The sequence below is a fragment of the Leptidea sinapis genome, chromosome 26 (assembly GCF_905404315.1).
Source record: "Leptidea sinapis chromosome 26, ilLepSina1.1, whole genome shotgun sequence".
In the NCBI taxonomy this organism is placed as follows: Eukaryota; Metazoa; Arthropoda; class Insecta; order Lepidoptera; family Pieridae; genus Leptidea; species Leptidea sinapis.
In genome coordinates, this window is record NC_066290.1 from 3105067 (window position 1) to 3118389 (window position 13323).

Below are 13323 nucleotides of genomic sequence, written 5' to 3' on the forward strand. Positions count from 1 at the left end.
TGGAATGAGCTTCCTTGTGCGGTGTTTCTGGGACGATACGACATGGGTACCTTCAAAAATAGCGGGTACACCTTCCTTTAAGGCCGGCAACGCTCTTGTGATTCCTCTGGTGTTGCAAGAGAATGTGGGCGGCGGTGATCACTTAACACCAGGTGACCCGTACGCTCGTTTGTCCTCATATTCCATAAAAAAAGAAAGATTTTTATAGGTGGGTGTTCAATTAAAAAGTGGTTATAGAATAAAGGACCCAAATTAAACTAAATCAACTGTAACACTATATTAATGTAGGTTCTTAACGAGGTAGGTACTGCCCAATTGACTGCATGGTATGCACGCCTCGTACTTACATCCATATTTGTAAGTACAATTTGCAAACTTACAAAATAGTGTTAGTTTAATACGTCGAAGCTTAAATAAACTAAATCACTTTTGAATATATACTTTAATTATATTTAAAAAAATAAATGGTATTTTCTTTCATTAACGCGAGTGTCACCTACACATTTCAACAAAACATTTTTTTAAAGAATTAAAACGCGTGTAATTGTAGTTTTGGTAAAAGTGAATAGATATCTCTCAAGACTGGTACGTGAAGCCATTGTAATTAAAAAACACCTTAATTTCAATAGAGAAGACGGTCTTAAATTAATCTAACACCTGAAATCCAATAATTTCTAAATTAAAACCCACAACTACACATACCAAAAAAGAAGAGGACACTGTCAGTTAATTTTGCCAAAAAACCTCTGTTTACAGTAAATACCACCTCCGAGGCAATAAATGGCGTTACACTTAATAATGACAGCTACCTACAAACAACAAATACTATCTTGACTCATTTCATCTGCAGAGTGCAGTCCTCCTGAAAACGAGATTTGGAAAGGTCTTGAAACGTCGGCTTAGCTAAAATAATAATAAATTTATTTTCGTTTTAATCCTTTAAAAAAGTGTTTTATTGAAATTAATCTGTTTTCTGTAACATGTAACTTAAAAACTAATTAAAATATAAAACATTGGCGTATAAAGCAGTTCTCTTTCTTATGGATGAACTTAGTAATTTTTTGTTACATTAAAACACCTGAACCCAGTAAACAGAATCAAAAAATCGATTATCGAGATCGCTAATCGATTGAAAAGTATCGATTACAACTCGATGGTAAACAGCTGGCTTTACTGATTGATTTTATCGCGGTATTAAATAACCGAAGCCATGATATTCCCACAAATCGGGTAAACAGGATGTTCTGTTAAGTTGCCAAACGTATTGCGTGTATCATTTTGAATACAGCAATATTATCAAACGAGGTGGTAACTAGCACCAATCTCATGCTTATTAATATAATTTGTAGAGATTATTATTACTATATTATCTCTTTTAACATTTTATTAATAAAATTGACATTGTATATCAAAGAGGATCTAAATACTACGTATTGCCTAAGTAAAATTTGAAATTTAGTTAAGTATGAAACGTGCAGTAATTTGACATAAGTTTGAAATAGTAGTAATTACATTATGACGATTGGCGACTAAGTATAATCCGGCTAAGTTTGAAAGCTAACAATCGCTTAAGACGTAGTGGATTTCGCTATCTCCGTTTATTATAAGACTAGCTGACCCGACAGATTCATAATAAAAAAAAACTCTTGCGGATGTAATTTTGGAAAATCCGTTCTTAGCTGACTCGGTGAAATGAATATTCCTACCAAATTTTAAGTCTTTAGCTGTAATTGTATGTTTTTTACATAAGTTTTAAATTTACATTTTAATTATTATTTTAGCTAAGCCGACGTTTCAAGACCTTTCCAGATCTCGTTTTCAGGAGGACTGCACTCTGCAGATGAAATGAGTCAAGATTGTATATGTTGTTAAGGTAGATGTCATTATTAAGTGTAGCACCATTTATTGCCTCGGAGGTTGTATTTACTGTAAACAGAGGTTTTTTGGCAAAATTTACTGACAGTGTCCTCTTCTTTTTTGGTATGTGTAGTTGTGGGTTTTAATTTAGAGATTATTGGATTTCAGGTGTTAGATAATTTAAGACCGTCTTTTCTATTGAAATTTTGGTGTTTTTAAATTCAATGGCTTCACGTACCAGTCTTGGGAGATATCTATTCACTTTTACCAAAACTACAATTAAGCGCGTTTTAATCCTTTCAAAATGTGTGTTATAGGCTAGTTGTTAGTTGGTTAGTTGTCATTATTAAGTGTAGCGCCATTTATTGCCTCGGAGGTGGTATTTGCTGTAAACAGAGATTTTTTTTGGCAAAAATGAACAACGTTAATGTTCAAGTTATCTGCCGGTAGAGGGTAACTTATCGCGATAAAGGCTTGAATTAAATACAAGTATTTATATTATCTTGTTTATAATTTATTCTTGAAAATATAAGTTTTATAGTCCTGGTGTTTTTTTTTATTTTAACCTTTCACTTTTCTATCGAAATAAATATAATTAATTAGCTTCACAAATAAAATTTGAAAAACAAAATATTTATGAACGATGCGGGATTCGAACCCACGACCCCCGGCGTTCCGTGCCGGTGCTCTGACCAACTGAGCTAACCGTTCGCGTACCGCCTCGTTATAAAATTTTATTATTTTCAAATTTTATTTGTGTATTAATCCTAGAAGTGAGGGTTATCACTTTAAAAAAAACATAACATATTATTTATTAGCTTATAAATGAGAGTTATAGATACGTAAATTGAGCAACGTTGAAAGGCTATCATAGCAATTAGGGGTAGTTTTATAGAAACCACATAGAGATCGAATATCAGCGATACGTTACAGCGATTTGTGAAACGGCTCAATTTATATTATTTACACTATTTCAGTCTGAATCGTCCGTTTGATCGGCGTTTTAAAACGGTTATTTGTTGAATACATACTTGCCTGTTAGTAATCGAACCCATGTGAAGCGTGAAAACGGAATTTAAATGCAAAAATATATACTTACAATTTATTTGCCTTCGAGAGGGATGCCTTTTTTGCTAAAGTCCCGACATTCTCTCAAATTAAGAGCACTTAATAGAGAGCACTCGTTGGCTTCTTAAGATTTATATTATTTTACTAGCTGATCCAACAAACGTTGTACTGCCATATAAAGTAATCAAAAGAAATTCAATAATTTAAATATTTTGGGCATAAAAAATATATGACGCCTGATTCTCAGACCTACCAAATATATCTTACTACAATAATTATAATATTTGAATGCCATCTTGCAACCCTATTGCGGATCTGTGGATGGTACAGAATAATATTAAAATCGCGATACAAAAATAGGTGTTTGTGATGGTTGACGGATGAAAATTTGAAGTTGTATGTATTTTTTAATGCTGAATCATAATAAAAAAAATTGCCAAAAAAAAAAATTGCGGGCCGATTCTCAGACCTACCCGATATGCACACAAAATTTCGGCTTAGCCGCTTCGGAGGAGTTGATAACAAACACCGGGACACGAGAATTTCATATATAAGGTATAAACTACAGGTGATGACCCGGCAAACTTAGTTTTGCCAGATACATTAAGGTAGCAGAAGAAGTAGAAGCAGGCCTCGCACCTGTTAATTGTATTACAGCGTGACCTTGATACTGATTTATGACTTAAGAAATCGGGAGAGACTAAAGTCGTATGATCACACTTAGATAAAGTATAAGATACTTAACAATATCTAAATAAAAATCTAAAATTTTTAATCAAACAAATTACCTCTTTAAGAAATAAATTTCAATCAACCTTACGCAGTCGCTACGCACTTACGAGTTCCGTACGGCTACGACCCGGCGTAGGGCAACTTGGTGTCAGTGCCTACACTAGTGGGTGGCAATTAGATTACTTAAAGGTTGTTCCGAAGTGATATTATGGAAAATTGATTTATTTGAAATTTTGGGGAAAAATGAAAATGAAAAAATTATTTTTTTATTTTTGGTAGTTATTTTTAATGTAACAGTTAAGTAGGTGTGTTTATTTAATTTTGTAACTGTAGTACCACGTTTTATTTATATATATAAATATATATATATATATATAAACATGCTGAGTGGCTCCTTTTTTAAACACCACACGTTTTTATATATATATTTTTTTTATATTTTTAATTGTTTTTTGTTATTTGTGTGTGTGTGTGTGTTTATAAATAAATATTTTTCTTTCTTTCTTTCTTCTTTAATATTACAAAGAGGAAAGATTTGATTGTCTGTTTGTTTGTTTGCATTAAATACGCTCCGAAAGTACGGAACCATGTTGAAAACGACATTGGACACGACAGCATATTTTTTTTTGGAAACAAACAGTATTTAAAACATTTACAAAAATACTATAAAATTGTACACACACCAATAAAGTTTCCACTAATATACATATCATGTGAGCAGTCAAAAATAGGATAAACAAAATAAAAAACTCACAAAACTATAGAAAAAAAACAAACGGATTATAGCTAACATAAATAAAATTATTTAAACAAGTATTATTATCGTTCATAAACTGTAACTTTTATTTTAAACATATAATTTACCAGTGGGAGGCTCCTTTGCACAGTATGCCGGCTAGATTATGGGTACCACAACGACGCCTATTTCTGCCGTGAAGCAGTAATGTGTAAGCATTACTATGTTTCAATCTGAAGGGCGCCGTAGCTAGTGAAATTACTAGGCAAATGAGACTTAACATCTTATGTCTCAAGGTGACGAGCGCAGTTGTAGTGCCGCTCAGAATTTTTGGGGTATTTCAAAAATCCTGAGCGGCACTGCATTGTAATGGGCAGGGCGCATGAATTACCATCAGCTGAACGTCCTGCTCGTCTCGTCCCTTATTTTCATTAAACAAAAATTGAAATGTCGCTCCTGTTTGTACGCGGATGAAGTCGCGGGTTATCAGTTCGTATTCGAATAAATCTCTACCGATTTCTTATAGTATAAATCAAATATAGTAATTACTAGTAGCGATTCTGTTTAAGGAGAATTTGATAAATAATTCAGGATAGTTAAGTGCCTTATTGTTCTGACTTTGTTTAGTCGTCTCCAGGGCTCTGTAAGATATGATGGAGGGGGTTCCGTACCCTCCGGCTGTAAATAAAATATGACTTGATCGTCTAATGATATTAGCTTTCGTTCCCTTTTTAGGATTTGTGGAAATTGTCTTAAGTTATCGGGAGTTTTGTTGAAGAGTTGGGAATGCTACAGGTTTTTTTGATCTTCGCTAATGTCTTTTGGGATATTAAGCTTTAGATATCAGTCATTAAATGAAAAAGCTGCTTAAGGGAAGGCGATCTTACCATTGAGTCAGTCATTATTAAACGGCCATCAACTGAGTTCTACTATTACTATTTTACAAACTTAACCAAAAATGTACAATAAGAACTTCATAGCCCTTACAATATCAAAGGGAGTCCTTTGAAGTTGATTAATTAAAAATATCTACATCCAGAAATATATAGACGGCACCTTATTTATTGATCTCTTGTTTTGCGGATGTCTACCGTACTACATATCGTCTTGCTCTCTTACATAAAATAAACTCAATGTCTTATAGTATTCAAACCCGCAACCAATTTCTCAATAGGCAGGGCTATACCGCTCAACCAACGACTAATCTATTTTATTCTCACTTTTGTTTTTTTTATTTTTTTTTATGACAGTATGGGACGAGACGAGCAGGACTTTCAGCTGATGGCAATTGATACGTCCTGCCCATAACAATGCAAAGCCGCTCATGATTCTTGAAAAACCTAAAAATTCTGAGCGGCACTACAATTGCGCTCGTCACCTTGAGACATAAGATGTTAAGTCTCATTTGCCCAGTTATTTCACTAGCTACGGCACCCTTCAGATCGAAACACATTACTGCTTCAAGGCAGAAATAGGCACCGCTGTGGTACCTATAATCTAGCCGGCATCCTGTGCAAAGGAGCCTCCCACTGGTAAATTGGTTTGTATTTAGACAGTATTTTTATTTTATTTCATCTGATTTTGATAATTAAATTTGACTATGTAGGTAATTATTTCTGGTACCGAGAAGTCACTAACAGCTGAAACACAGTTCAAACTAGTTTAGCTGTCTTTGATCCCTGTATTGTATGTAAATAACTAATAATATAATTTGGAAACATTTTTAACTATTATCGGGCAGAAGTGTAGTGTTGTGATGCGAGCAGGATTTTTGAAAACTTTTATTAGTAATAATTCTATTACTGTCCAGTATTAAAACAATCTCACATAACTAGCTACATTGCCTATGTGCCTAAAATGGAAAAAAACGGAAACCCTCATTTAAGTTTGTTGTCTGTCCGTCCGTATGTCTCTCTGTCAAGACCCTTTTATTCGGGAACGCGTGGCCGTATTGAGTTGATATTTCTAAGATAACGTAAAAAGGTAAAAGGCTAACAAATAAAAATTTATAGAGTATTTCCCGTTGTCCAATTTCACCCCCAGAAGACTCAAGTTTGCGCGTTTAAAAAAACCCCATTTGCCGTATCACCGCTCTTCGAGAACACTTTCCTTAAAGTCTCGCTTAGTATCGGAATGCTGGGTCTCGAAATCTCGAGCGATTGCCAATTCTGTGGCCATCTGGAGGGCAAAGCCAAATTGGCTTCGAAGAAACTGGGCGTCATAAATAGAGCACGGCAATACTTCAAGCCGGCCCACATTCTAGCGCTCTACAAAGCGCACGCAATTTCACCTTCGCACGACACGCCACAAGTTACGATATCATCCCCACCATCTGGATGTGTGGCGGTCCTCCACAGTGCGGTTTTCAAGGAGCTTTCTTCTTCGTACTACGAAGCTGTGGAATGAGCTTCCTTGTGCGGTGTTTCTGGGACGATACGACATGGGTACCTTCAAGAAAAGCGCGTACACCTCCCTTAAAGGCCGGCAACGCTCTTGTGATTCCTCTGGTGTTGCAAGAGAGTGTGGGCGGCGGTGATCACTTAACACCAGGTGACCCGTACGCTCGTTTGTCCTCCTATTCCATAAAAAAAGACTATGAAATTCCGCAAGTAATATTGACTCATCCTACAAGTATAAGGGAAAAATCTGAAAACTGTAGGTGTGTGAACATGTGTACTTTAATAAATAAAAATTGTACGTAATCCTCGGTCCGTCTCTCACTTATCCGGTTTTTTTGGGTTATCAAAAGCTAGTGGTGTACCTTTACCTTTAAAAAACATGTAGAAAATTATCTTACAAGCCAGCAACGCTCCTGTGATTGAGGATCGCAAATTTCATAACTATATTTACAATACCATGATTAGGTACATTAAATTAAAACTATCATAGCGTGGAAGTCTACCAAGAATACTGGCAGCATTTCCGCGTTGTAAAGCTAGGCTCATCCATTGACCGAAATAGCTGCCAGTCGAAGCAGCAGCCCCAGCACCAACTGACGTAACTTGGAGATGAGAAGGAGCTAATGTAACGACGCAAATCGCAAACCAATATCGTACTGGACTTCTTTATAACAGTAATTTTCTTTTACAGATACCAAAAAATGAGGTTGTAGTCCAAAATGGATTCCCCTGTGTCATCACCTGATGATATAGAAGTGAACGTGGTGTCAGGAGCCAGTAGCCCAGACATTCCTTCGTCGCCTTCTAGAAACGATCAAAGCCCATTCTACGATCTGAAAGGTAAAGAAGAAAAGGCAACAGGCAGTGCACCGTACACCAGTTTCTCGATCAGTTCCATCTTGAACCGAGCGGAACCAAGAAGGGAATCGAATGTTCTCGAAGCTGCATTAGCTGCTAATCATTTTGGCAATGATGCTATGCTATCAAGGTAAACACTTTTTAATTTCCTTAAATATTTTTTGTGTAAGACTTTACTACCTGTCTGTTTGTTCATCTTTCAGTGAGCTGTCCCACATAATATCGCTATTTGTCATTGCTAGTAGTAGTACAAGATCCCAGTGCTCAATTCTGTAGGTATCTGATTTTTTGATAAAACTAATTTTAAAAGAATTTTGAGGTTGTAAGCTATGTATTAGCAATAGGTTGCATATAAAAAAATACCTGTAATTAATTTCAGTATTATTAATTTACATTTACCTATAGTTGCTATTTATATCAGCAAATTAAATATACTAATTACAGGCAATTACGGCCAATATTTTATAGGCAACCTATCACTAATACATTGCATACCTACCCCCTCAACGTTCAATGGTTTTATCAAGAAAATAGATACCTGCAGAAGCAAGCAGTAGGATCTTAGGTTATAGCGAGACATCTGAATTTTTTACAGAGTGTGTATTTTTTTTACAAAAAAATTTTAATCGCTTTTACAAAAAATAAAAACAATGATTCTATAAAATTTTACAATGGCCGACGTGTAAATAAAATATTTTTATATATAACGACACAGAATACGGGCACGAGGTCGACTCGCACCTGACCGGCTATTTTTTGAGTAGGCGACGAAACGTGCAGAAGATCCACCATAATGACGTCATATTTTATATTTCTAGTCCAAGAGACAGAACGCAAAATGACAGAATGGACAACTCGAACTAAAAAAATCTCAAATTTATCACATAATTGTTAAAGCACATTTTAGTTACTGATATATGCTACTATCAAGTAGCTCAAGAAAGACAAAATAATAATTTATTACGAATTACGAAATAATCAAGAAATCACCGTTCGCGTAACGCTATCGTTTGTTCGTAACGCTCTCGTCACGCATTCACCAGCTTACTCTCGAAGTCATGCGTGCGTTAAGAAGTCTTACTTACACTTATATATTGGATACATTGGATCAGCAAAAATATTATAGGCCTTTACTTTTTCGTCCATAGCCGGCAATCTTGAGTTTGAGTTATCCAATCTCGATATCTGTGACATCTGTCCACCCAGCGCTCCGGTGGTCTTCCTCGTCTTTTAATTGTCTGAACGAACTGAACAAAAAGGAGTCTTTTCAAAGACTCTTCTTTTCCCTAAACTCTTAATCATTCTCACAGAGAGTCCCACAGAATCTACGTGCCAATGATATCCTGTTAGCGGTACTGTTGTGTTCTTAAAGTTTTGAAGCTTTACTTTTTTTCATATTTTGGCTACTTACACTACAAGTTTTGCACGAACATCTCTCCCAACATATTTATTATGCTTTATAAGTAAATGTTAAACGAACTTCAACACGAAGCGTATGCCGCGTTTACTATGAACAAGTTCATTTTTAAACAGTGTAGAAGTGAATTCAATTGGACATTCAATTATATATCACTAATCATTAAATTTTAAACTTTAAACCAGAGCGCACACTAACTATAGCAATGAAGAACACGACCGGGACATTATTCGTAAATAATTGTATTGTTCAGTCCATTAATTGTACACATGAAAATGAATATTTTGATTTTCATGCATTTACGTAACTATGTTTAACTTATTTGACTTTGCAAGCGACTCAAGTTGAAACCACGCGTGACAAAGAAATAATTAGGAAAATGGTCGCTCTTGACAATTACTTATTATAGGAAATTATATATAGGAAAAGAATTTGTATGTTTTATTGTATGTATACGTTTTAAAGTGTTATTAAAGAAAGTAAATTGTAGGTACTTATAGTTCTCGCTTTAAGCCGTAGACAATGATGACATTTTTCCTGTATAGTATTTTGCATAAAAATATTTGAATGAGTTCTTTTGATATTACTTACAGCAGCTTCAATCAACGGATTATTTTTTCCGATGCCTGTCGAAGGTAATTGAAAAACCTTAGCACATTTATCGGCATATAACGGAATTTAATACTATTTATTTAAATTTTTCGTTTATTTTTATTGTAACGTATTCAATTTAATGTTTTATTTTATTTTATTTGGGAAACATACAGCCATTTTGACAAAATTTTACACAACAAGTAGATTAATAAACGTTAATTATAATCTTCCACATATGTTTTAAAATTGCTTAAGCTCTGATTAATATATATAACAAAAACAATAATGTAATACAAAATAGGTTCTAAATTATGAGATTAAGTGCTTCTTGAATGAAATAAATAAATATTTAAAACTCGTTTTAATCTATTCGTATTTATTAGCTATTGAACTAAACAATCCACGATTTTAAACCATAACTTCAACAGACGCTATTATAACAGTAACTTATGTCAAGTACTTAACCGCAAGTAAACGAAGCTCGCGATCAATAAATTAGATCAGTTTAAGTCTGGCTAAGTTGCGGAGCACTCAACTATCTGACCGTTATAAGTTTAATCTATTGAATAACTTGATCACTTAGCTTAAACTGGAATAATACTTCGTTTAATTAGTCTGGGGTTCATTGGCTTGTTAATATTGTTCGATGAATTCTTAGGGCGCATTGATTTTAAATAATGGGTCATGGTACAATAAGTACTTTATTTATTAAATATAACTTGAAAATACTGTAGTCTCATCATTAAGATAATCGTTATCAAGGACCTAAAGTTTAATCAAAAACTATTACTATTACGTTGTTAAATAACTCAAAGCAAAATAAAGTAACAAACCACATAGATCTCTTAAGAAACCTTCTGTTAACTTAATCCGTAACATAAGATCCTAATAGTGTAATAAAAACAAAAAATCCCTTTAATCCTTACGAAGAAACATCATTACCCCATCTAATCAGCGGCCTACAAGTAGTTTCCCCTTAACAGGGCAAAACGACCCTCTTATCTGGCAACACTGCGTAAAATTCGTGGGTAAAAATGACCCTTTTATCTGGTAAGCCCGTAAATGCGTAATAGCTCGTAGCCCGTTTGGCACGGGTAGCCTTGTTAACATGGCGGTTTGACAGAGGTTGAATGACATTTCATTTTGTTTGATTACATTTGTACTAGTGTCGGATTTGGAAGTGGACACTTCCGAGCACTTTATGGACATTCAGGAAGATATGTGCTTTTATTACAGGTCCTAAAATTTAAATATTATTTAAAAAGTAATAAATCGCGTAAACCTGTCATTCTATAGGTATCCTATTTCAGTTATTAATAACATTTGAAATATTTTATTTAAAGGTCTCATAACTTAATTATAAAAGTGAATATTCTTTATGTAAGTGAAACGTCATCTTTTCTTAATTCACTAACAAGGAAGAATCTCGTTTTTTTTTTGTTTTTTTACAGAAGAGTCCCTCTCTTCCACTTGAGTGTACGTTTTGTGAAAAAGAGGTATAGAATTCAACCAAAGCGTAACAAGAGACTATCTTAGATCGTGTTGTGAAACCTGTTAGCAATACGATGCTTAAAAATGTCTCCTGGACTTCCCATTAATACCGCCCTTCGTCACAAGGCCCGAGCTACCTATGTTTGCTTGGAAATCAACATTACAGACTTCGCCCTCGTCTAGGGTACACATGAAAAATTTGTACTGAAAATTTTGGTCAGTTTTAAAAGACTGCCGTCAAAGAAAACTTTGCTCTAAGCGATACTTTGACATCGAGTCCATGGATGCTTAACCTATTTAATAAAAGGCCTATAAGTCTAAGGTAGTGCTTCGAATAGATTTTATTTTTATTTTTTACAAACATTTTAATAAGTAAATAGTTAAATACTTATAAGTTTTAATAAGATTGTATTACGTCACAAAAATATAAATGCATATATAATTGTGCCATACTACCAACATAATTATGGCAAACTAGGCACATCTTAAATGTCAGGATACAAATCATAATATAAGACTACGGTTTAGATAATTTTTGTGTAATTAATGACTTAGATGAAATATTTTTCATTTTGTTCATGTCATTGACGAACACCCGCTTCCTCACGTCTCCCTGAAAACGTGCTCTGGAAAGGTCACGAAACATTGGGTTTAGTAAAATAATAATAAAAAAGTTATTTTTACCCAAAATCTAATTTAAAAACACAATTACAATTACCTATAAGGATTACCTTTAAAGGGTGTTTTATTTAAACATAAAAACAGTTAATTTATTTAAAGAAAGTATTAAATTCAGCTTCATGCAGATAAATCCCTGCAATTTAATATCAGGTAATTATCTTATTTAAATGCTTCTCAAAAAAACAAGGAAAGAAACACGAAAAAGTCTTTATTTCCACCCTCGCTTAATTACGCCCTCAGTGACGGCCGACATTTTGTTTATGATGTAAACCATCTGTCACTTTTCCCGCCATTTCTGTTGACATTTAAACTTTTTTCTTAACAATCCGCTTTCTTGTAACAGCACCCGAGCTTAGCTAATTAAAGTATAATAAATAAAAAACAAAATATTTAGAGTAAATGGTGATTACGCAGTTTTTTCTTTCAGTTACGGTTAATTAGAATGTTGAAATAGTACCCAAGGGGTTATTGATAAAAAGATAAAAATTTTAGCCTCAAGTTATCGTTATGATGGCTTAATGATTTTAAATATGTACACCGTTATAATTTGCCTTAGTTTAATAATTCATAATTTAATTGATATAAAAAGCACTACTTTATTTTTAAATTTACATTTTTAACAATCATTGTGGGTTTTCTTATACATTTGAGAAATACCTATTTAGTAAATCGGATTAAAACTTAAAGAGAGAAGAAAAGGAGAAGATAAAGAATATATATATATAAAATATTTCTTTAATGTTTCGAATAATACAATAACGTAAAATGGGCAATGCATACAGGTAATTAAACCGTAGATTGTACATTTTGACTTCAAATTCAATTGAACATAAAATTGAATTTATTTGGAATCGTAATTGATTTGTCTTTGACATATATCATAAAATCACGAGAGGATGATATGCATACATGTACCACACTCCCTAAATACCTTAATAGGTCCAAATGGGGAGGCGGTCTTTCTCTCTAAGAGAAGTCTCGACGGAAAGATGGCTACTTCGACCCTCTCAAATATAAATAAAATAATGGATTTGGTGCTGGCTTATGTTATAGGAGATAGCGATTTAGTTGTCTAACTTGTAGAATAATTAGCCAAGTTACGTGAAACGAGTCATATCCATTTTATGAAACATATTTTTTTTATTAATAGAATTATTAGCGATAGTTCAAATTCAAACTTATATATTTTTATTCAAAATAGGTTTTTGTTTGACTATTTGAACGTGAAAATCTCCTAGCCTTTCGAAAATATACCCTAATTTAATTTCGTTACAATGAAATTTACAAATAAAAAAGCCTGCAGGTGATCAATCTATTTCCAAGATATGGTCTCATTATGAAAGTCATTTATGTTATTAGTATCTTTACCATTTCAAAGTTGTTTGACAATACCTTTGAATTTCGTAAATCATTTATTCTGTATAAAATTTCTGGGATCATATTGTTAGATCATACAGACATTGCCAGAGCAAAAAACTTATATGCTTGAC

General features: G+C 33.6%; 1 protein-coding gene across 1 annotated transcript in view; it reads left to right on the plus strand.

The window, feature by feature from the left end:
* LOC126972394 (homeobox protein Hmx-like) overlaps positions 1-13323 on the plus strand; it is a 40671-nt gene that overhangs the window by 8925 nt on the left and 18423 nt on the right. The window contains exon 2 of the mRNA XM_050819109.1: positions 7484-7780. Coding sequence (XP_050675066.1) covers positions 7512-7780 — 269 coding nt within the window. The 5' untranslated portion in view covers positions 7484-7511. The remainder of the gene's footprint in view (positions 1-7483; positions 7781-13323) is intronic.